Here is a 24,350-nt window from a genome sequence, read left to right as displayed (position 1 = left end):
CCATTTTGCACCTCCACAAGCAAAGTACGTGAGTTCACACTGCTCCACAATCTCCTGAGTACTCAAATTGGTCAGTCTTTACTTTTAGTTATTCTATTAAGTGTGGAGCAGTATTTAATTGTGGTATTGAGTTGTATTTCCTTAAGAACTAATGACATTGAACATATATGGATGACTATATATTGCCATCCATATATGTCCTTTGGTGAAGTGTCTTTTCAAATCTTTTGTCCATTTTTAAAGCTGAGCTGTTTTCTTACCATTGAGTACAGCGGGCTCTCTGTTTATCTTGGATACAAGTTCTTTATCAGGCAGATGGTTTGCAAATATTTCCTACTAGTTTGTGACTTGTGTTCTTGTTATCATAACAGTGCCTTTTGAATAGTAGTAGTTCTTAATTTTAGTGAAGTACAAACAACTTTTTCTTTTACAGATTGTGCTTTTTATATCTTACCTAAGAAATCTTTGCCTACCCTCAAGTCACAAAGATTTCTAGAAATTTTATAATTTCAGTTTTACATTTAGGCCTGTGATTGATGAGCCTATATTAGCAAACTTCAGAAGGTATTTGAAAAAGGGTCTGATAATGGATACACTGAAATAGGTCAGAGTTTATTTCCAGTAAAATACTGAAGATAGATTAGGAGGGCCATAGTTTCTGTGTATAGAGTCAAAAGTTAAGATTTTTTGCTAATTCAGAATTTATCTTTCAGAAAAAAATGGCAAGAAGTTCTAGGGATGATGGGGGCTGCTTTCCTTTCTGGATCCTCCCTTTGATAGATGTATCACCTTTATATAGTATAATATTTATGTGAAAGTGAAAGTGAAGTCGTGTCCGACTCTGCAACCCCATGGACTGTAGCCCACCAGGATCCTCTGTCCATGGGATTTTCCAGGCAAGAGTACTGGAGTGGGTTGCCATTTCCTTCTTCATAATATTTATGCAATAGTCTACAAATATGCCCTTTCAGTCTATAAATAATTTCACAGTCTTTGTTTTGCTTCTCTGCTCCTAAGAGGACCATTTGTTAAGCGCTTCAAAAAGTTAAGAGTTGGGAGGGAGATTTGTTTAATGTAACATGACAAACAAACCCTAAGTAGCATAACAAATACAGAGAGAGTTCATTGTGTGATCAGGATAATTATTAATTTGCAATGAATAACTTTTAACAATCACCCACCAATGTCCAGGATCTACCTGAACCAACAGAAAAATTATTCATCTTATGGAGTGAAGAAACTGGGATACTTCTTTCATTTTATGGGTTATCTTCTTCTATCTACCTTGAGCCACAGTTAAAGTTCATGAGCTATTTTATTCTTCCTTTTACAGAGGCAACGACAACTCGTTGGTTTGGGAAGCCCCAATGGCATTAGTTGCAGTAGGCCTTGTTCTAGAATTCCCACTGGTTTTACAATGGACTTTTCAAGTTAAAAACCAAAACCCAGTTCCAAGGATTAGAAAAAGGACATAAAGCCAAATGTTTGTTAGTTCTCTATATTGCAAAGCAGCTAACCAGCAAAAATGCTGTGTCAGGGAGGATCCATGTTTTACTTAGGTAACCTTTAGGCAAGGGAAGTTTTTATAGCATCTATCACCTTGTGTACTGAAGGCAGAGTAAGCAGCAGTCAGCAGACTTCAGAGACAATGCTAAAGTCTGTGCGTTAACTACTGGGTAGCCACGGGTCACCAGTGCAAAAGACATTTGACAGAGAAGCCAAGAGGCTCCTGAAATGCAGCAGTAAACTACAGTGGTAAGCTAGGTGAGGATTTAAGAATCCTACTACCAGCCCCGCAGTCTTTCATGCTCTAGACTTGAGGGTATTTACCTGGCAACTCCACACAGTCCCATACTCTTGTGGTCTTCACTCAGTCTATCTTGAATGCCACAAAATAACCTCCTTTTCTTCCCAGGCTAAGACTTCCCAGGGCTCTGTGGTCTCTATGAATTACATCCAGATTTACTTTGTTCACTATCAGTTTTGATGCAGCTATGGCCAGTCATGCTAGCATTCCTGAGCGTGGTCGAGGGCCCCACAGAGTCCTGTGGAGATGGCCAAGAGAACATCACAGGGCTCTTTCCACCTAGGTTCTTTATGGAAGTTCCTTTTCATAGACCTGTATCCTGCTGGAAAATATGTGTTAAATGGATTCTATGGGCTGCTGCAGAGGACCGCGGGACAGAGTTGAAAACCTGACAACAGGAATGCAAAAGACAAGGAAGACAGCTCCCAGGGCTGCAGTGACACTGCAGGTCGACACGGCTCGAGTCTCGAGATCTGGTTGGTTGATGAACTGCAGCATTAGCATTCATCTTGATCCTCAAAAGGGCTTCAGGCAATGTAAAGCCTCATTGTTGCTAAGTTTCGTTTAGTTTTGCTTAGTTGCATAGTGTTGCCACTAGATCACCAGAGCTTTGGAATTTGGAAGGGATATGTGGTTCGTAATTTATAAAAACATGTTTGAAAATTTGTCTCATAAAATTGAGAACATTAGTCTGAGTTAGGTATCAATCTATCTTTTCCCAGAGAAGAATGCATCTTTGGAGTCCTTCTGACTATGGTAGGATCTTCCTTCCAGGAGGGGTTTCCTCAGGCTACTCAGAGAATAAGCCTAACAACTCAGATCCAGTGGATGACAGCTGACACTTATATCATCTTTTTGGGGTGCTTCCCTCCATTACCAGTGACAGAAGAAGGGCAGTGCACTTAAGAAATAGACCAATAAATTGGAAAATCCAGGTCAAGCCTAGCATTTTTTATTCTATCATGCTCCTTCATCTGACTATGCCCTAGGACGACAGCTCAGATAGGAAGGAAAGAGGAGGAGAGGCCTGGGACTAGTGTTGCCCATCCTAGTGGAGGCTATAAATAGGTGGCACAGGAGAGCAAGCTGCCAGTGTGTGGGCAGCCTTTTCTGTATGAGGCCCCATTTTCTAGGCTCTTCGGTGGTTCTTACATTGGAAAGTGACAAGGGGCTACAGACCAGAACAGGGAGCATATAAACATATTCATACAGTGGCCAGTTTTGTCTCAAGCATTTCCCTTTATGTACTTCAACTTCTTTAACCCATAAAGCTTTCCTGGGAAGAAATTCATACTTATAAATCCAATACCCTAAACTTTAAATATTAGGAGTCTAAAGGCCTCCAAGTGTTCCAATATCAAGAATAATTTAATAAGATTTCACCTTAAAAAATGCACATTGCTCAAACATTTCAAACCAGTTACAAAGCTGGCATTCTACTAGATCGAGATCACCCTTACTGTGATAAATTTATAAAATATCAAATATCAAAGTAAGTAGGCTACTTACTTACTTCACACAAAAATGTTAATGCTAATGGGTCTTTTCCTTAACTATTCCTATGCTTTATTCTAAAGCTTTCCAGGTTAAAAAATACTTATGCACCTAAGGCAGACAGTTATCATACCAGTTTCTGCTAGCAGACTCTTGGGCTGAGAGGAGGAGAAGCTTATTTGAGAACCCATGGGCAACACTAGATTCTATATATGGTTATGTTAATCACTGCATAACATCAAAGGGGTAATAATTGGATGAAATAGTATATAATATATAATATCTTGGATTTGCTTTAAAATACTCCAGGGGGGAAAAAAGTTAATATGAAAATATATACCTAAATATATAAATGTGGGCATGATCATCTAGTCTATTTCCCTGTGTTCAAGTTTTTTTTTCCTATTTTTTTAAATTAACAAGCAAAATAATAATTAAAAAACAACAACACAACAACAAAAACCTTAAAGTTGGAACTGCAATAAGTCAAACTGCTGCCGGAGTTCACAGATGTACCTGGGGTACATGCTCCCTCATTGCAAGGCAGGACCTAGGCACATAACTGTGCATGTAGGTATGTAGGTGACCAGGAAAAGTCAAAGAGGTGGAAACCCCTGGAGAACAGAAAGCATGAAAAGCTTTTCATCAGGCAATTCCAAAGCGCTCTGCTCTTTTCCTCTTCTTTGCCTCTGTATCCTCTGTGGTTCCTGTTCCAGCTGAATTTGTGACAATCCCAAATCGCTCCTTCCTCTTTTTCAGCTTTTCCTCATCCTCCGACTTTCTGGAGATTGAAGAGACATTCAAACCAAACCTTTGAGCTCTTTCTTTTAGCTTATCCAGGTTAACCATAGGCTTGGTGTCAGACGACAGACCTTTTGATGGAACTGGAGCTGCCCGGGCAGCTTTCTTACTCTCCAAACTCACAGGTACATTGAGTCATTCAGCTCTCTTCTGCATCCTCTCAGTCTGTGGTATTTCAGATGTAATTTTTACCACTTTTTTCTCTGCTCCACATCAACAGTTTTTTCAGGAGGCTCTTCCTCTTTGACAGGCAGTTCTAAGGGCTTTGGTTCTTCTCCTCTGTTTCATCTCCCATTACATCTTCTTCATTTGCCTCCTCTTCAGCATGCTCTTCAAGATATGCCTGGAGCCTGTTGATGAGATCTTGTTTTATTCCCTTGGTCTCCAAACCACGAGCAAGACACTCCTGCTTTAGTTCAGCAAGCTTCAGCTTATGAAGCTCTACCGTCTCAGTCGCCATCTTGTTACCCCTCCCTATTTTAATTTTATTTATTTTTAAATTTATTTTATTTATGTATTTTTCTTCTTTATTTATTGTTTTATTTTATTTTATTTGTGTATTTTTTTTCTCCCTAAAACTCCACAGCTCTTAGCCACATTGATTACTTGACTAAGTTTTGAAATTCTAAGATACATAAACATATATGTTTGTGAGCTAAGTCGCTTCAGTTGTGTCTGACTCTTTGCAACCCTATGAACTGTAGTTCGCCAGGTTCCTCTGTCCATGGGATTCCCCAGGCTCTAATACTGGAATGGATTGACATGCCCTTCTCCAGGTATCTTCCTGTCCCAGGAATTGAACCTGTGTCTCTTAGATCTCCTGTGTTGCAATTTCTTTACCATTAGCGCCATCTGGGAAGCTCAAATGTACATGTTTAGATATGGAAATACCTTTACATAAATATCTGTAGAGACCACTGAAGACCTAATGGACATGTGCATTCTTTCATATTCATAGAAATATGCAACATTTGAGGATCTTGAAAATTACATCCATTTGGATTTTGAATATTTCGCAAGGTTTTCTTCTGACTCAATGGCAGAACTTACAGATTCATGATACTACATTCCCTTTGGATCAGAAAATGTCTTCTAATTGCTATTTTTAACAGTTTCTGTATTCTTCATGACACTAATAAATGCATTACTTAATTAAATAATTAAGTAGATAATAATTAATATTAACACGATTGAGTAGTAAACTCAATGGTAATGTTCAACAGTGTTTCTACTTAAATTCTTGATTCTGTGATTGTACTTCCTTTACTTTTATACTGAAAATGTTGATTCCTAAAATAATACACATAATCACTACTATGTTTACTTATATCTAGCGCAAGAAAATAATTTAAAAATACAACATTAACATGGCCAATAAAGCTACAGGATTAAGTCTAATATTTTTTATGCAGTTTCCTTTTTTTTAAACTGTCTCCCAAAGTGTCATCCTCATTAAGTATGTGCAGGCAAACCATGTTCCGGAAAAGCACTGTCCAATACAGAAGCCACCAGCCATATGTGGCTACTGAGCAATTGAATGTCCAAATTGAGAAGTGCTACATGTATAAATCACACACCAGATTTCAAAGACCTAGCACAATAAAAGAATGTAAATATCTGTCTTAAATCTTAAATAATTATTAAATCAATAATTTAATATTGATAATATCCTGAAAATATTTTCATTATTTGGGCCTTGACTAGCAAGCAGGACTCCCCCATGACTGGGACTCTAGTAGGCAGAAGATGAAGAAACCACTCATTCATGCAGATGAAATTTGTCCTCCAGCACCCCCTACTGACAGAGTTCAACAGTGAGCCTGATGACAAGGAAGAAATGTGACACCACAAGCAAGGCAGTGAAGGGTGAATTTGGAATAAGGAGATATTAAGTGACAACTGGCACACCTTCTCTAAGGAGGGCTTGCTCTTTTGCTTTCACGGACTTCTTAGAGGTAAATAAAAGACAAAGAGTTTCACCAACAGCCTTAATGAGGTTTTGCAACCTCTGCTGGGTGGCCATTTCCTTGTTTTCTCACAGGTCTCTGATTCAGTCTGGCGACGATGAGAGTTTCTTTGTTTGCCTTAAATATTTTGTGAAATTATGGTCCCAGGAGCAGGCTTGGAACTTCTGGGCCATCATCTGGTATCACCAATCCCAAATTATACAAAAGAGGGACCAAAATGTTTTACATTAATCTACTGAAAGGATGTTGGGAGTTCCCTTCCTGATCCAAACAGAAGCATCAATAGAACATTTATCTAACCTACGGGGAAAGAGTGTACATCTGATTTTGAGGAGTCTGAGAGGAGAGGGTTACAGCAGTGGTCAAACAGATAGACCAACGGGTTTAACTTAACGATCCTTGCCAGAAGCAACAAAGCCTTTCTGAAAAGCCAGCCAAGGACAGAACTTAGGTACAGCACTGCCAGGAGTAGAAGGCAAGGGAGGAGAAGATAAAAGTAAGGCATGAAGGGATCTCATGAGCTTTGCTGCTTCATCCTACATTACACCTTCTGCTCTTCTTCCATGTTGCTCCTTATACTGTTGATGAGGCCAGACTGTCAGGGGTGGCAGAGTCACTGACAAAATTCCAAGGTAAGATGTTTTCACATGTAGGGACTACATTGCAGAAGAAAATATGGGAGAGAATGGGGTCATGGAAGATGAGCCTGTGGCCTGACTCCTCCTGCCTCTCCTCACGTTCCCTGGGGGGCCTTATATTCGAGAGACCACCACTTCAAGCTTCTGCCATGTCCCGTCCTATGTCCCTTTTGCCCCTTGGTTGGCACACAGGGAGGCGACTTAAAGAGGAAAGCCACGCTGAGGGAGGACAGAGTGCAAGGGTTGGTAGTCATGAGGCCTTTCTAGTCCCAACTCTGAAACTGACACGTTGTAGGAATAAGGCCCCTCTGGGCCTCGGGGTCTCTATCTGTAAAGTTAGAGCTGTTCCAACTCCAGGGCCCTATCAGAAAAGTCAAAGGATGAAAGAGGTGACAGAGCCAGGATTTGGGGAAAAGGTGAAGAGAATAAACAGCTGACACAAAAGCCCTTGGTCTGATCTCCTGGTATTAGCACTGAGGAAGGTGACTCACTCTGGCCCACCCAGAACTGCCCATTATTCCTGGCCCACCACTCCCATTTTCTCCTCTGACCTCGTGGGAAGGCAAATTGTGGTAAGTCACGGACATAAGACACAGCCTTAGTCATCAATTCAGTAGAAGCTACTAAGAGTCACATGGATCACTTATTTGCACTTTGTGAGCTAATCTTGTTCCAAAGCTGCATGAATTCTGCCACACCTATGTGGACACAGAGATGGTAATTTTCCTGTGCCTTGCCTCTACCAAAGCCCAGGTTCACAGCCTTCTAGGTACTTTGCATTGATCAAACAGCATATCTTATACATTCAACCTCTGTAGCCCTGTCACCAACCCTCATCTCTTGTTCTCGCCATCCAAAGCTTGCCCATTCTTCCACCCTGCTTAAGTTGGTTATCCCCAGACCAGCTCTGTTAATTCCACACTATCAGATGGCTTGATGTCCCTGCCCTCAAGACTGTTCTACCTCATAGTGTTCTGACTGCCTGTCAATAAATGTGTCTGTGGAGACTGTAACAAAGATATTACTCATTTAGTCAGGTATTATATACAGTGATGGGCCAGCCCTTATATTATCCTCCTGTTTTATTTAGTCCACACCACCAAAATGGTAGGTACTTCACAACATAATTTTATTTTCTAACACAATGCTGTTTTCAGAGGTTTCTAGAGAAAGAGTTTACATTCTGGCTTGAAAACCTTCCTTCCTACACTGTATTCCTGACAAAAAACCTCCAGAAATACCCTAATGAGCCCCCAAAATCATTGGTTTTTAATCCTAAATTAGATGGAATAAAATATCTAACTGAAAAAAAAAGAAAAAATCTAACTGGCGTGTGGGATGAATTTACCTCTCCAAATCTCATATCCTCAGATCTTCCCAGAACATTCACATATAGGTGGGCTCTGGGAAAATAACAGCCCTCAGAAAAATAATTCATTTTGTTTCCCCCAGAAGTGACCCCTGTACAGTCAACCTGATCTGACTTTCCTTACCTAATATACTGTGACCTAGCCTAGTGAAATTAAAGTGTATGACTAGAACACTTCTCCTTCCTTGTTGACTTTACGCATATTCTTTCAGGTGTATAGATTATTTTATGAGGAAGACTAAACAGTGTATGGTAGCAAAAAGGCAATTCAGCTTCCCCTTACCACCCCAAATTAGCAAACAACCATCATAAGTCCTGACTGGGGAGTGTTGGGCTTTCTCCCTGTGGGTGAGAGTAACCAAGTGGAGGCTGGGTGATCGGTGGCCAGAGGATTCTACACTGATTCACAGCTGGAAATCAGGAGTCCTGAGTGTTATTCCAACCTCATAACTCAATGAGTCTCTTTCCTATGCATAGAGAGAGAGAGAGAAAAGTGGAGAAGTCCGACTATTACAGCACTTGTATTGGCACTTCAGCAGATCTTGGATTAAAGGTGTCTCGTGCACATATACTGTCTTTTCAACTAAGTTATAGGTCCCCAGAGGCAGAGTCCACTGCCTTTCTTTATAGTGCCTTTATAGGTTCCCAGAGGCAGAGTGCATTGCCACTCTTGACAGTACATAGCCTAGGGTTCACTGTTTAAAAGGTATTCAATGACCCCTCCCAAATTCTCTCATCCTTTTAATGGCATGCTTTAAAGTTACTCCTGAATACTCCATATTCAGGGATATGGAGATACAGTGAAGACTTGGTCCCTGCACAAAAGAAACCCCGTAACATCAGTGTGTAGAAAGACTGACTTGTAATGAAGGCTATCTCATAGTTATGGGTGTTGGCATATCCAGAAATCACAGTTATGGGAGACAGAAGTTCAAATGAGAAAACTGAACATTCTTGCTTGTGAGATGGATGAAGAAATATTTGACAGATGAAATCCTCTGAACCTGGGGATGAACTGGGACTCAAAGGATGAACAGTGTTTTACCAGGTAAGAAGTGAATACCTAAAAACTTGGATGGAACACCCCAGTCAGTGATAGCACGATACACCAGGATACACTTTGTTTTCAGGTGCACATGGAGCATTCTCCAGGGTAGACCACATGTTAGCCCATAAAACAAATCTCAATAAATTTAAAAGAACTCAAGTCATACAAAGTATGCTCTTCAGCCACAATTGAATTAAATTAAATCAACAACATTAGGGAATTTAGGGAATTCACAATTATGCAGAAATTAAACAACACACTCCTAAGTAACCAATGAGTCAAAGAAGTAACAAAGGAAACTATAAAATACTTTGAGATGAAAGACAGCTAAAACAAAACATACAAAATTTACAGGATATAGCAAAAGAAATGCATAGAAGGAAATGTATAGCTGTAAATGCCTATGTTAAAAAAGAAAAAAGAGGGACTTCACTGGTAGTCCCATAGTTAAGACTCCATGCTCCCACTGCAAGAGGTGTGGGTTCGACTCCTCATCAGGGAACTAAGATCCCACACGCCTCTCATTACGGCCAAAAAAACCCAAAATGAAATATATTAAAGTTAAAAAAAGAAAAAAAAGGAGACTTCCCTGGTAGTCCAGTGGCTAGGACTCCTCACCTCCAATGCAGGGAGCCTGGGTTCAATCCCTGGTTAGAGAACTAAGATCCCATATGCCTCGGGGCAACTTAAGCCCATGCACCACAACTAGAGAATCCGCTCATTGCAATTACTGAGACCACGTGCCACAACTAAGATGCAATAGAGCCAAATAAATAAATTTAATAAAGAAAAGACAAAGTACAACCTGGGTGGGAAGAGATGCCCTTCCCCAGCTTCAACGAAGAACAGAGGCACAACCTGGACCATGTGGGGCCTGATGGAATAATGGTGCCTAGCTTATCACTAAGTGATAGGAGATGGGACAGAATCCCATATAAACACCACAGTGAGCATGACAATTGACTCATGAGAACAGCAACGTAAAGGAGACACAACACAACTATGATCACAGGGATGAGAAGAGATTTAAGAGTGGGATACGATAGATATATCAAGAAGATCCTAGCTTTCTTCATGGGGATAGACTGGAGCAAAACTCTTCTGCTACCTTTTCTATTATTAGATGTGCCTCCCTTACTCTTCCTCTCTGAGTGGGGCCCCAAGAAACTCAGGTTACACAGAATACAAAGCAAAATGTTAGAAATGACTCAGGAAAATACAAAGTGCTAGGGAACGGCAGTGTGTTTCAAAAGAAAAAGGAGTAGCGTCAGGGAATTCCGTGGTGGTTCAGTGCTTAGGATTCAGTGCTTTCACTGCCATGGCATGGAATCAATTCTGGGTTGGGGAACTAAGATCCTGCAAGCCACACAGTGTGATAGAAAAAAAAAAGAAAAACAAAACAGGGTAGCATCAGTTTAAAGATCAGGAAAGATTTTATTCACAAAAGTAGTGGCAAACAAAGGTGAAAGGATATGAAAGACTTTAAAAATTATTTTCTGATCACAATAATAAAATAAATTTAGTTTGAAGAATACAGAAAAACAGAGAAAAAATGAAAATTGCAAATTATTATTCTACTACTCAGATAAAACCATCATTAATACTTAAGAGGTATAGTTTTCCTCATCTTATTTGTATCTGTGTCTATAAATATTTATAGGTAACATGAATATAAATATCTATAAATATAGACATACAGATATGAAAGTGCATGTGTTTGTGAATATATACATACATATATAGACATAGTTATAGACATAACTACACAAACACATATATTTCATAGATATATATGCAGATATATATCTAGATACAAAGATATAAGTACACGTATATTTCAAAACAAAAGTTGTGATTGATAACGATTCTAACAGTGGAAATGGAAGGTAACAAAGAGACCAGGCACAAAAAGGAAAATAAAGCACAGACAGGCAATGGAACCTTCCAGAAAGGGTATGAGCTAAACAAGACTAGATTCAAATCCTGCCTCTGCTTCTATGGAAACATAAGCACCTTACTTATCCATGCTGAACCTCAGCTTTCTCATGTGTAAAATGAAGACAATATTTACTTGATCGAGCTGTTTTAGCAATCAGACACTTGAAAACATCCGGAATGAAGCATCCTGCCCAGAGAATGGGAGGTGCTGAGCGTGTGCTGGTGTTGTACAGCAGGCTTCTGGGTAGCTGCATGCGGTGTTGCCTGCTTCTTTTTTTTTAATATGGACCATTTAAAAGTCTTTATTGAATTTGTCACAATATTGCATCTGTTTTATGTTTTGGCTTTTTGGCCACAAGGCATGTGGGATCCTAGCACCCCTGACCAGGGATCAAACCCACAGCCCCTGCATTGGAAGGCAAAGTCTTAACCACTGAACCACCAGGGAAGTCCCTGGTGCTGCTTACTTCTAATGTAAGATACTTACAGATAAGAGGGAGGCCAGGGACACTCTCTCACATTTATGAGCCCTCAATTCATTAAGTCACCAAGACAAACAGATGGTATGGTAAATTCAGTTCAGTTCAGTTCAGTCGCTCAGTTGTGTCGGAGTCTTTGCGACCCCATGAATCACAGCACGCCAGGCTTCCCTGTCCATCACAACTCCGGAGTTAACTCAAACTCATGCCCATTGAGTCGGTGATGCCATCCAGCCATCTCATCCTCTCTCGTCCCCTTCCCCTACTGTCCCCAATCCCTCCCAGCATCAGGGTCTTTTCCAATGAGTCAACTCTTTGCATGAGGTGGCCAAAGTATTGGAGTTTCAGCTTCAGCATCAGTCCTTCCAATGAACACCCAGGACTTATCTTGTTTAGGATGGACTGGTTGGATCTCTTTGCAGTCCAAGGGACTCTCCGGAGTCCTCTCCAATTACATACCATAAAATTCTCCATTTTAAGGTTTACAATTCAGTGGTTTTTAATATATTCACAAAGTTGTATAACCATCACCTTTAATTCCAGATCAATTCCATTTTCATCATGTCCAATCTGGGTGATACCCATTAACTATCATTCCCTATTGCCCTTTGTCTCGCCACCTCCCACCTCGTCCCCTTACCAGCCCGAGGCAAGCAATAGCTCAGAGATCACAATGATTCCAGATCCCAGCTATATGAAAGTTCAAATTAGCCAGAAGTGGTCATAGGTCTTTTTAAACTGTTGGTGAACTCCCCTTGAGCAACAGCTTACCTAATTTCACAAGCAATCACAATCTGCACAGGACACAATATTTAGCCATCTCACAGCTTGCAATTTCCTTCTAATCAGCCATACTATACTAGGCAACAGAGCAAGGTTATGAGCTCATTTTATCTAGTTATTTTAATACTCATCACTCTCAGAAAACCCTTCTGACACTCATAAAACAAAACAGCAGGAGGACTTTGACGGCTAGCACTTGTCTGCTGATTCATGACTGAACTTAGGTCAGGCAGATAATTTTTCTTTTCTGGTTTTTCCTGAAACAGGACAGGCATGTCCCTGTCCCTGAACAAAAGCATCAGCATAGGGAGAGTAATGAGGGCCACCAATTTGGGTGAAGTGTCTATTTGCAAAATCCATTTTTCTCTCAGAGTTATAAAATAACTGTCCATTGTCTCTGGCAAAGGAAACCACTATCCTGTCTCTAATGAGATACAGATCTAATTTAGACATCAGCTACATTCATGAGCCCTCAATTCATTAAGTCATCAAGGCAAACAGATGGTTCCTTGCAATCAATGTGACAGCAAAATGACTCAGAGAGTGGAGATCAGTCAATAAAAACCTATTTGCAGTTTCACTGAGTGTGGCAGTGCGTTCCAGAAGAGGCACCTCGTTCTAAGAGAATTATCAGACTTGTAAAATTAGCCCTAAGTCACCACTGGGAGACACACACAAAAAAGAGTGCGGGAAAGCAGAGTACCCAAGGCAGCTGGGGAGAGGAGAGGGGAGTTCTGAAAGGGAGACTGTCTATGGGGTGGTGATCAAGAAAATAAGAAGCCACAGGAGCCCACAGCCCCTGCCCGGCTACCGCACTCCAGTAGCAGAAATACAGCCAGAGTTACTAAACTCCGGTACTCACCTCTGCAGAGAAAGTCTTGAGTCATTCAACCAACACTTTCCATGTGCAGGATACCACCAAGTACTGTCGGTGGAAACGTAATGGAGGTTCTGCTGCCAGGATGCTTGCAACCCAACGTTCATGCATAACCACGGACTCTCCATCATACCAAGTACCAGGAGCCAGCTGGGGAGCCCGGGTAGAAAATCACATTTATCCTTTCTAGAAGAAAGAGCTGTTTACCTGTGGTAAACAGAAAGCTTTTTGCTTCCAGTGGTCCATTCTTTCTTTGTGTAATCTAGTCAAATTACCTGTATAAATACAAATAATAAAAATTAGTCAACTTTTCACTTACATAGTTTACATAAGATTATAAATTTTCTAATTTTTAAAATCAAGATATAAACTACCTAAAACTGAATGCTAAAGACACCAAATTTTGTCTACTCACTCTCTACCAAAAGACATATTTAATAAATTATATGGGATATAAAATTACATCAAATTTTAAGACAAAATGGTTGTGCTGCTAATTCCAAATCCAACCATTTCCAACACAAGGGAAAGAGGCAGGTGGCCTTCAGCTCAGCTAGAGAAGTTACATACCCACCACCCCACCTTCCCCTCTCCCTACCCACCACGCACCCCAAATAACTAATAGGAAGAACAAAAAGGAATTCTGAGGAGCTGCAGTGAATCCAAGATCCAGTTTTTAGTGACAACCGCATGGCTTTTTGTTAGAAAATACTGTCAGTGAAAAGTCTTGCATCAAACCTAGAAGGACGCATGTGTATTTCCTTATTTGAGCTGTTTTAAGTGCTTTCTTGTGTAAATAATCCTCTTGACATCACTGTATACAGAAATCAGGCAAATTTTGGCCAGTTTGGTCAGAGCACATTACTGAGATGAAGACACATCTGATCTCTGCCACAGTTCTTTAGAGCGCTGGCCCCTTGTCATTCAGTTATCTGTCCACATGTCACTGGCTGCATGTACACAAAAGCAGAAGTAGCATCAGGGATTTACCCAGGTTTCATGGTTGGTTAATGGGGTGGAAAGCAGGTTTTCCAATCAAGTCAGAGAATTTAAGAGAAAGTACAGGCATATGAGGAAGGGGTATCCAGAGCAGCGGGGAGGACATGAGAGAGATAATTAAGTTCAGTTACAGCCATCTTACAGAGTCTAGAATTTTCTGACGGCCTGGACCCTGGTCAAGGCTCCTTGAGCACTGGTCTGTATGGACTATTTACTGCTTTAAAGCAGCAGGCCTTGCCAAGGTAGTAGAGGAATGACGCTACTGCATGAAGCTGCCTTCCATATCCTTAAGACCTAGAATATGGCCTCAATACAAATATTACTTCTGGCAGACAAATGCTGATAGTCCCTTTCTAATGCATCCAACTTCAAATAACTCAAACGCATTCAGCTCTTATAAACATCCAGCTCCAAAACCTTCAAGGACCACCTAACACAGTACTGTCCAAGTTCTTTTACTAGCATTAAAGGTCCTCCCCATTGAGCTTACTTTCCATTACTCTCTGACTGTGCTTTAGTCACACATGTTTGCCTTTTCCCCACCCATTGTCCTTCACACAAGAGCTACAATTACACCATCTACCTCTATTCCTCCGCCCACTGTTTCCTTTTCTGGAACTTATTTACACACTTCCAACTTATTTACACACTAGTCATCCTTCACACTTCACACATTCAAGCCCCAGTCCCAAGAAGCCTACTTTGAAATAGCCCACTCACTATGATATCTACCTGGATTTCCATTCAAAGCACTTCTCACAGACTGTTTTTGATGTTTTTTCTACACCTATTCCTTTGACCTAATCAGATTATAAATTACTTCAGGGAAGGAACTGACTCTAATTTCTGAGTCCAGTACAGTAACAGGCACAATGTACATGTCCAGTTTCTGGTGATCCTGACTCTCATTTCTATTTTTAAAACACTCATAGATACTCAATTTTTCTCAAAAGTCTTAAGATTTGAGACAAAATGCCACAAAGATCACACAATATTTTTTAAGGATGTCAAAAACTGGATTATGTAGCTCTAAGCTGAGCCGTAACCTAAATAGACGTCTGAGTTTAGAAGCCCATTTCTTTTATAGTGGATATGATCATATGTGGACAACTACTTGGAGCCTGAAAAGTTAGAGAGACTCTCTAAGAGGGGAAATGAGCCAAAACTGGCAGACACTTCCTGCGCTACCTTTCTATAAACTACATGTAGATTAATTTAATACATGAGGACCTAAATTTTTTTGTCTTCTGTATTATTCTTTGAAATGACAGAGTAAGGAGAATGAAATAATACATGTTGTATGTTAATAATAATAATGTCTGTACTACAAAAAATTTAATAGTTTAATCAGTTGTCACTGTTGTTTTCTTATGATACTGAATAAAGTATAGCAGAATAATCTTTTAAAAATCTTCTGCATCATCTGGTAGTTATCATTATCATTTACCAAGATTTTGGTTTCTACATACTACTCAGAAAGAGATCATTTCTTACACAAATAGGGCAGAGTCTGCCTCTTTCCGCACAATGCATACTACAGGAATTTTTAAAGTAATAGCTTACACTTTATATTTGTTTTCTCATTAATCACTACTACTGTTATCCTCATTTTACAAAGGGAGAAAGTGAAGTTCAAAGTCATCATGGTTAGTATATGGCCAAGCTGGGACTAGCACTGGTCTGCCTGACCCCAAATCCCATTCTCTAGAAATTAGTAAATAAACTTAACACTATTTTGACTCAAAGAATGGGCATGGTTATCGCTGCAGTTAGCCTTTGTATTTCCAGAATTAACGGACTTGACGACTTCTGCATTACTTATGAATATGGCTTTCATATTCAAATCTCAGGTTCTCTTATTTTCTTAAATATTTATTTGGCTGCACTGGGCCTTTCATGCTGCATATGGAATCTAGTTCCCTGAGCAGGTACTGAACCCAGGTCCCCTGCTTTGGGAGCACAGACTCTAAGCCACTGGACCACCAGGGAAGTCCCTCTTTTATTATTTTAATTATCCTAAATGAACTTCTAATCTTCCGACTTATCTTTCCAGCTCTTTGTATCCGTTGTCGCCTCTTTTAACATTACCAAGGCCCTCCAGAGCTCAAAGATAGTGTTCAGGGAGATACCGCCAGGAACCTGACAAAACACGTGCCTGCAAGGAGCTGAAAGCACTCCACACGACCAAGGTAAGTTTTTACCGTACTCATAATGAATGTTTCCTGAAGCGGAAGTGAAAGCTAATCAGTCGTGTCCGACTCTTTGCGACCCCATGAACTATACAGTCCATGGAATTCTCCAGGCTAGAATACTAGAGGGGGTAGCCTTTCCCTTCTCCAGAGGATCTTCCCAACCCAGGGATCGAACCCAGGTCTCCCGCATTGTGGAAGGATTCTTTACCAGCTGAGCCACAAGGGAAAGTTTTCTACCTGTGTCTGAATTATGAGACTTTTTTGACAAAAGATTTTCAAGATCCTGAGCCTATGACACTGAGCTTCTATCTGCAGGGTAGAGCACTTGGCAGTCTGCCTCGTTTCATAGTTATATCCAGAGATTCTAGTTTAGTTAGAAAACAGTTCTCATGTCAGTGCTTGATGCTTTGCACCAATTCGCCAGGTAGTTACCGAGTGATCTACGGACAATTTAGGGGTTCTGGCCCTGGAAGTTCACCGTTACAAGGTGCCTGTGACTTCTTTCCTCAAGCAAACCACGCCGGTGAGTATGGAGTCACCCGTGCTTGTAATGAATGGCTGCCTCCGACTAGAGTGTAAGCGCCAAGCTCAGAGGCCCATAGAGCCTATTCGCGGCCGATAACTGCCAGGGCATGAGTGTGAATCCAGCGCCCTAAAGCAGCCGGCGGCCTCTAAGGCAGGAACTTGCTCCCTCTTCACCCGCAGCCTCAGAAGGACAGCCGCGGTTTGAGGCCTCTCAGCCTCAGTCCCGCCCCGCTGCGTTCGCTGATGCTCGCTGCTGCCCCCTCCCAAGAGGAAAACAGCGAAGCTAATGTCAAGTTCCGCCCGGCCAAAGGCCGAGAAGCACCCTCGAACGTCCTCCCCCGTACCTAAGAGGCCGACTTTCCACCTCTGATGTAATCCGTATGTAAGAGCCAGGGACGAGAAGTCACCGCCCGCGCACGTCGCCCCAGCCAATCCGGGGCTCCCTCCATCGCCCCACCCATCGCGTACACGCACGCACGCACCCATCCACCCGCCCCGACCCACGCGTGACAGTTGCTGGCTTCTAATTGGCTGAACCCGGACGTAGGCGGGACCAAGAGAAGCCGGCTGCACGGCGGGTGCGGGAGTGGGGTCAGAATCCGGTAGGAACCTGAAACGTCTTGAAGTTGTCTGTAAGTGATGCAGGCGGGCTTTGGGGGTCGAGTGACTCCGGGCGGTGGAGTGGGGAGAAGTGAGGCCGCGTTGAGAGCACCTTGGGAGTGTTGGCGGTCGCGGGACTGGGAGAGGGGGCTGATGCCTAGGCTGAAAGGGGCGAAGTCTGGTTGGCGGGCGCAGGCCTCATTCCGTGGTGCCGGGGAGGGCTGGTGAGAGCGTACGGAGCCTATGAGGGGATGCCGAAAAGGCTTGTAGAGCGAATCGCGGCTGAACTGGAAGGCTCGGGGATGCATCTGGGGAGGCGCCGGGCTGGGGCCGACTTCGCGGAGCCCGTAGGCCCGAGCGTGTCCGGGAGTTCTTTGAGAGTGGGGTAGGTGAGGAGGGATTGGGAGGGCGTGCGGTCCGGCCAAGGAGTCCTGACAAGGTCACAGGAAGGGAAAGGGGAGGAAGGTTGAAGGGTTGAGGGGAGGGCGTAAAACTACACGACCTTCCCGCCATCGGCTTCCTCTTCTCCCCGGGCCGGTATTCCCTTCCACCTTTGGCGACTGTCCTCCGCCCCAGGAAGGTAAGAAGGACCAGGGCCTCTATCAAGCGCCTCTGACGGAATTTACATTTTTTCCTCAAAAGTAAACCTGCCAAGTTAGAGGTTACAAAACGTAGTACATGATTAGAATTGGGAGCAGTCGAAATGATTCGGTAGGTTTATTCGCCTGTTTTATTTTACCGGTGGGGGAATCAGTTATTCCCCTCTTATGGATGGAATCTGTGCTTCCAGAAGTGCCTGGGATGAAAAGTTGTGATGTATAAGTGGTACCAGGCCCTAGCATGACAATCGTATTTGAGTTTTGTACACCAGTTGTTCTCTTGATTCCCTGTGCACCAGCATCTCTTGAACGGATCTTCTTAAAATACGGATTCCTTGGGACCTGCCCCAGACCATCTGGATCAGAATCTCCTGGGGTGGGGACTTGGCAGCCGTTTAAATTGGGCTGACAGGTGACGGGTTCAAAATGAAAATTGGAATTCATTGTTAGACGCTCCTGTGACAAAAATGACGAGCTGTGAAAATCCTTAAATCTTTTTACATCACGTGATGCCTGGCGGCTCCTGTTCCCTTATGACTCTGCTAGGTGCCCATGCACTTCGAAAGGTCTTCAGTAGTATCTTAGTTTACAGACTAATTCGTGTTTTCCAAATTGTCGTTGAGTATCTGGTTTTAGGTGCCTCCTTTTGTACATGTTCAACTTTCTGGCAGATCTGGGTCATTTGCTGTGGGTGATAAGAAAATGATAAATCCAGAAGTGATGCTAGGGGAAAAAATATTCAAATCACAGCTGAAAATGTTAGATGAATTAAGTCACTGGGGAAAAAGATTCCATTTAACTTTAGGCATGACAGACATTTGCTTTTATATCTGCAAAAAGAGGTGCTAGTTTTTAAAAGTAGATTGTGGTATATAATGGTTTTTTTTCTTGTGATTGCAAGGATCCAAAACCTACTCAGGTTATCATGTGTTCTTTCATTTAGCAATGTAAGAATTAAAAGACAAATTAGCACTTATGTACACACAGCTTGACATTTTTCTTACTGATGAAACTCTACAAATGTGTGTAATTGTTATTTTTCACTAAATATTCCTAATTGCCTGAGAATAATTTTAATAGTTGAATAAATTTTGAAGTAATATTTTTCAACAAACTACAAGAAGTTTAATGTGATCAGAATGTGGGATTGGTGAGGAAGGTACAAGGAGGAATTGTGATAAACTAGGGAAGATTTTGAAATGTTTGCCTTTGGGAAGTTTAGATTGGTTATGAAGGGAACTAATAAACATACTGGCCTAAAATAGTTTAATCTTACCATCTAGTTGATTTATGTAGTATCTTGGGGTTTGTTTGTTTGGGTTTTTTTGGCTGCACCACACAGCATGTGGGATCTTAGTTCCCAGACCAGGGTCCCGGCCCCCTGCAGTGGAAGTGTAGAGTCTTAACCACTGGACCACTAGGGAAGTCCTCATTTATGTAGTATGTTAAAAGCCAACCTCAGATATTTCTCTGAAACTTCCCAAACTTTATCCAAAAGATATCACACTCTAAATTCTCACCGTCTCTGTTATGCTCTTGGCAAAGTGTACATACTCTGGCATGTTTTTAAAATAATCTAATTTATGAAACATTATTTCAGTGTTTACATTTTAATCTCTTCAAATATATAATGAGCATCCTGAACCTTGAGCTTGTTGAACCTTGTGTATAATAAAAGCTCAGAGAAAGTAGGGGTTCATTCAGTTAGCAGGTAATGGAGTACAAGAAACAAGAGAAAGTCAAAGTGAGAGTCACTCAGTCGTGTCCAACTATACAGTCCATGGACTTCTCCAGGCTAGGATACTGGAGTGGGTAGCCTTTTCACTTTTCCAGGGGAATCTTCCCAAGCCAGGGATCGAACCCAGGTCTCCCACATTGCAGGCAAATTCTTTACCAGCTGAGCCGCCAGGGAAGCCCTAGTTCTAATTTATTCTATCTGTGTGATACTGTACAGCTCATCTGGATTAAGGTCTTCTCTGTCAGATGACAGAACTGTACTCTTCCCAGTGAGGATGGAGGCTTAGAGGGACAATTTCACTTTTCAAACTAAACACTAAGCCTCACGTCTAGAGTTGGATTTTCTTTGGGAACCTTGATTACTATCAAACCCCTTGGATAGCAAAGTGTTGAATGAGAGCCATCTATTACTGGAGGGAGTGTGATGCACATGAAAAATTCATAAGCTAAGACTATACAGATAGTGGGATGGGTAGTTAACTTTTTGATGTCAGCTGTAAATGACATCTGACTGATGTCAATTACAACAGTTCATTGTAATTAACATCAGTCAGAGATTTGTGCACTTATATACTATGTCTGACTCCCTTTTTTTAATCTGTGGGTGAAGTTTATCATCTGTTCAGATCAGTCAGAAGGAAGTACGTATAGTGACTGTGACTAAGGTGAAATTGAATTATTACTTTATTGTGATGAAATGCCTACTAGCTTCCTGTGTTTTTTTTTAAAAAAAAAAAAAGACCGAAAAGGGAGAATGGAGCCTTGGTCCCTTTGTTATGGAAATTAATCTTTTTTTTACCCTGCCCTCTTATTCATATAATCAGGCCAGTGTCTTGCCTTTTTTTCTGGTATTACTTAAAGGAATAATCTTATAAAAAAGAAGTATGCTTTTAACTGCAGAACCTCATGGCAATTCTGTTTCAGGAAGATTCTTCAGTCACTATGTCAAGCGACACAGATATTTCTCTTTCTTCATATGATGAAGATCAGGGATCTAAACTTATCCGAAAAGCTAGAGAGGCACCATTTGTCCCCATTGGTAAGTTTGACTTTGATGATCTAATAAGCTTTAACACAGTAGAAGTGTGGGCAGCTTGTTTCATTCATCAAGCATTTCCTGATGAAGCATTTATTTTTTAATATTTTTTCATATGTTGAAATATGCTTAGATTGGTATAACTCTCGTAAAAATTCCTCTCCGAATTCATACATCTTGTTTTATTGACTTATTTCGGTGAATGTGTTGTGACCTCAAGACCACCATCAGTTTCAGTGATTTGCTGCGAGGACGCACAAGACTCAAGAGTTGTTATAAACTCACAGTTGTGGTTTAGTCTCTGCTGCAGTTCCTTAACTGATTTCCTTCAGGGATGGAAGTAGGACAGAGAATTCCCCTAGCACTCTTAAAGGAATTTATTTACTGGCTTCACAAGCCCATACTTTAAAGATGATCTTGATTTTCTAGATCTGCTACTGTTTGCTACCAGTTTTTAATTTTTAATTCTGAATGGGGGTGGGGATGGGGAGTAAAACCTCAGTTTGTATGCTAGCTGGGTAATGGTCTCCTAAAGCATCCTTATAAAAAATAGAACATCGATTGATAATAAACTCATCTTGATTCCCTGCCCCAATGCATCTGACATAACTTGTGACTATTTCTTTTACAGGAATGGCAGGTTTTGCAGCAATTGTTGCATATGGATTATATAGATTGAAGAGCAGGGGAAATACTAAAATGTCTGTCCACCTGATCCACATGCGTGTGGCAGCCCAAGGCTTTGTTGTGGGAGCAATGACTCTTGGTAGGTTCCTACAGGACATTTTCAAATTTTTGATTCCCCATGAATGGTTTCTTTGTAAATAAAACAAGGTAGATACTTTTAACTGACTTTGAAGCAGTTGGCAAATATCACTTATTCATTTTCACCTAAAAACTGAATGAATAAAAATAGTTCAAGTAGTGATATAGTTTTACTATCTATGATGAATAATCTTACTAAAGTTTTAAAGAAAGAAAAGATAGTAGTGCCCATTATAATGTCAGTGAGGAGTCTATATATGCAAAGAGGGTTGGTAGTAAGATCCAAGAGACATGATGGCGATTTTATTGAGTTTTTGAAGGTGGAAAAGATACTACATGCTTTTGTAGGCTTTATAATTCATTGACTTTATCTGCTTTAGTTGCCAGATAAATATTGATATTTTAGCCATCTGAGCTAATCATACTAGTCTTAAAAATACTTCGGAAGCTGTGTAAAAAGAATTTTAGAAATTTGAATTGTTTAAGAAAGCAAGAATGTAAGCAGCCTAGGGTCTTGTTCTCTTTGTAAGTATTATATGCTAGTAAGAGTGCTACTGTTAGCTGTTTTATGAACAGTTTTTAATTTTCTAATACCGAAGAAAAATTTTAAATGCTTAACTGGCATTCTTTTTCTTTAGGTATGGGCTATTCCCTGTATCAAGAATTCTGGGGAAAACCTAAACCTTAGAAGAGAAGATGCTGTCTTGGTCTTGTTGGTGGTGCTTGCTTTAGTTAGACATCTCATATTGAGGTTATATGTTTATGCGGAAAATAAATGGTTTGGGTCAGACAAGAACATGGTAATTTGAATATTGGCTTCCTTTCTTGCAGGCTCGATTTGCCTGGTGACCAAGTTACTGGTGACTAGTTCACTAGCTAGGTCATTCAGGGGAGTCAGATCAGCACAAAAGAAACACGTTACTTTTAAATACACTTGATAGTGGTACCTGTCCACCTTCTGAAACCCTTCTGTTGAAATTAGTTCTAAAGAAGACAACATGCCAATCCTGAAAATGCTCCCCGTTGCTGCAGAATATCATATGCTTTTGATGTAATATGGGAATCCTATATACCCCAGTTAATTTAACTTTCTGACTGCCTTGTGGACTGAGTACTGTTTTAAGGGCTGGTTGGCTCTTGAGGAACCCTTTCAGAACAGTGCATGGAACATTATAAACCTCCCTGCAAGTCTATGTGTGTTTTTAAACCAAACCTAAAACGCTGGTAACAGAGCCACTTTGAAGTAGTATTTATTTTAGAATCATAGTTATAAACATGAGAGTAACTTAAATTGTAGATCCCTTTTAGCACTTTTGTAATTGCAGAATTATATTTTGCTGCTGTTATATTAGAATAATTTTAAATTATTTTGAAACATGTATTTTAAGTGCTAATGCAAAGGTAAATGAAAAACACTTTATAAATGTGTGCAGTATGTTTATTTTCTCCAAAAGAATCAACTAAATAAAATGCCTATAATGGAAGTCACTGATGAGCAAGCTGGTTTGGTCAGACATTATACAAACTTTGGTATATCACAGAATGCTTTGTTGTACTTGTGAAATTCTCTTGTCTAACCTGAATTTACATTCCATGGTGATAACATGGTAAATGTAGTGTTATTAAAGTAAATGAACACATCAAATGTCTTGTATGTATTTGAATTTGGGGAAAACCATTGTTCTTTGAAGTAGCACAAGTAGTTTGAAGAAAAGAGGGAATAATAGCCAAAAATTTATTGAGTGTTTACTGTGTGCCACATACTTTTCATGTATAAAGTCATTTAAGTTTCCTAACAGCCCTAAGAATTGTGATCCTTGTTTCATGGAGAAGGACACTGAGATACAAACAGTTTTAAGTAATTAACCCAAGGTCACATAGGTAGAGAAAGCTGTAGGTTTGGGACTGAAACCTGGGCAGTCATCAACATGTTAAGAGACTTGAAATGTTGGTCTTTGTGAAATTGATGCTGGAGAGGCAGCGGTTATCATAGATTAGTATTATTGGACAAGAGGGTACAACATGGTCTTGACTTAGCACTCCACTGACTATATAACCTGGCCCAAATCAGGGTTTTCTCAATTTTCTCCTAGTTAGAAACAGAGGTTGGACTAGGTAATTACTATAGTCCTATCTAGCTTATAGATCATGATACGGGTCTATGGGAAATGTGCTTTAAAAATAAAAGCTATGGAGAGGGAAATGGCAACCCACTCCAGTATTCTTGCTTGGGAAATCCCAGGGACAGAGGAGCCTGGCATGCTATAGTTCGTGGGAGGTGGGGGGTGTCACAAAGAGTCAGACATGAGTCAGCAACTAAACAATAACAACAAAACTGAGAGAACGGAGATGTGGAGAGTTTGTCACTTTCATATAGTTCATGGGCTTTATTTTTTGGTTTGGGGGAGTATTTGATTTCACTATATAGAACCATTTTTTTGGTTGGAGTATTTAATATTTATAGATCATCGCAAAAAGAAAAGATCACTTAAAAGCTGTTTACTGTGTGCTTGTTTTGTACTCAGATTTGAAAATAAACAAGGAAAATAAAGCTATTACTAGGAACTCCTCTCAGCCTCCAATAGACACAGGAGTTGCTTGTAGGCAGTCCTAACAATAATATCATTAAGGATAAGTCTTCTACAGAAAAGTAAGTTTGAAAACAAGTTTCAGAAACTTTCCAGTGGATGAGTACA

The 24,350-nt window shown here is 40.7% G+C and overlaps 3 protein-coding genes and 1 pseudogene across 4 annotated transcripts in view; 1 reads left to right on the top strand and 3 right to left on the bottom strand.

The window, feature by feature from the left end:
• LOC110124069 (atypical chemokine receptor 2) overlaps window positions 1-13,274 on the bottom strand; it is a 41,302-nt gene extending 28,028 nt beyond the window's left edge. Inside the window, exon 1 of the mRNA XM_020872398.2 lies at window positions 13,187-13,274. Coding sequence (XP_020728057.2) covers window positions 13,187-13,211 — 25 coding nt within the window. The 5' untranslated portion in view covers window positions 13,212-13,274. The remainder of the gene's footprint in view (window positions 1-13,186) is intronic.
• ZNF662 (zinc finger protein 662) overlaps window positions 1-13,276 on the bottom strand; it is a 72,993-nt gene extending 59,717 nt beyond the window's left edge. Inside the window, 1 exon segment of the mRNA XM_070456153.1 lies at window positions 13,187-13,276. The gene's annotated coding sequence lies outside the window, so the exon portion shown is untranslated.
• LOC110124071 (SAP domain-containing ribonucleoprotein pseudogene) lies at window positions 2,730-5,723 on the bottom strand (annotated as a pseudogene).
• Window positions 13,277-17,441: 4,165 nt separating the features above from the next.
• On the top strand, window positions 17,442-23,299 carry HIGD1A (HIG1 hypoxia inducible domain family member 1A). 2 transcript variants are annotated; one of them, XM_020872402.2, is made up of 4 exons: window positions 17,442-17,549; window positions 20,778-20,892; window positions 21,521-21,655; window positions 22,293-23,299. In XM_020872402.2, exons 2-4 carry the CDS (start codon window positions 20,796-20,798, stop codon window positions 22,340-22,342), a joined length of 282 nt encoding a protein of 93 aa, XP_020728061.2. In that variant the 5' UTR covers window positions 17,442-17,549; window positions 20,778-20,795; the 3' UTR covers window positions 22,343-23,299. The 2 variants fall into 2 exon arrangements, with proteins under 2 accessions (XP_020728061.2, XP_070311617.1); XM_070455516.1 differs by lacking the exon at window positions 17,442-17,549 and adding an exon at window positions 17,972-18,097.
• The last annotated feature ends 1,051 nt before the right edge of the window (window positions 23,300-24,350 follow it).

Source organism: Odocoileus virginianus, chromosome 26 (genome assembly GCF_023699985.2).
Source record: "Odocoileus virginianus isolate 20LAN1187 ecotype Illinois chromosome 26, Ovbor_1.2, whole genome shotgun sequence".
NCBI classification, from domain to species: Eukaryota; Metazoa; Chordata; class Mammalia; order Artiodactyla; family Cervidae; genus Odocoileus; species Odocoileus virginianus.
This window is presented reverse-complemented; position numbering and strand designations above follow the sequence as displayed.

What these genes read in the sequence shown, in the direction of transcription:
- HIGD1A (XM_020872402.2), top strand. Translation starts at nt 20,796, where the DNA reads ATGTCAAGCGACACAGATATTTCTCTTTCTTCATATGATGAAGATCAG. An exon ending in GGCACCATTTGTCCCCATTG is followed by an intron (nt 20,893 to 21,520) that starts GTAAGTTTGACT and finishes TTTCTTTTACAG; the next exon opens with GAATGGCAGGTTTTGCAGCA. An exon ending in TGTGGGAGCAATGACTCTTG is followed by an intron (nt 21,656 to 22,292) that starts GTAGGTTCCTAC and finishes CTTTTTCTTTAG; the next exon opens with GTATGGGCTATTCCCTGTAT.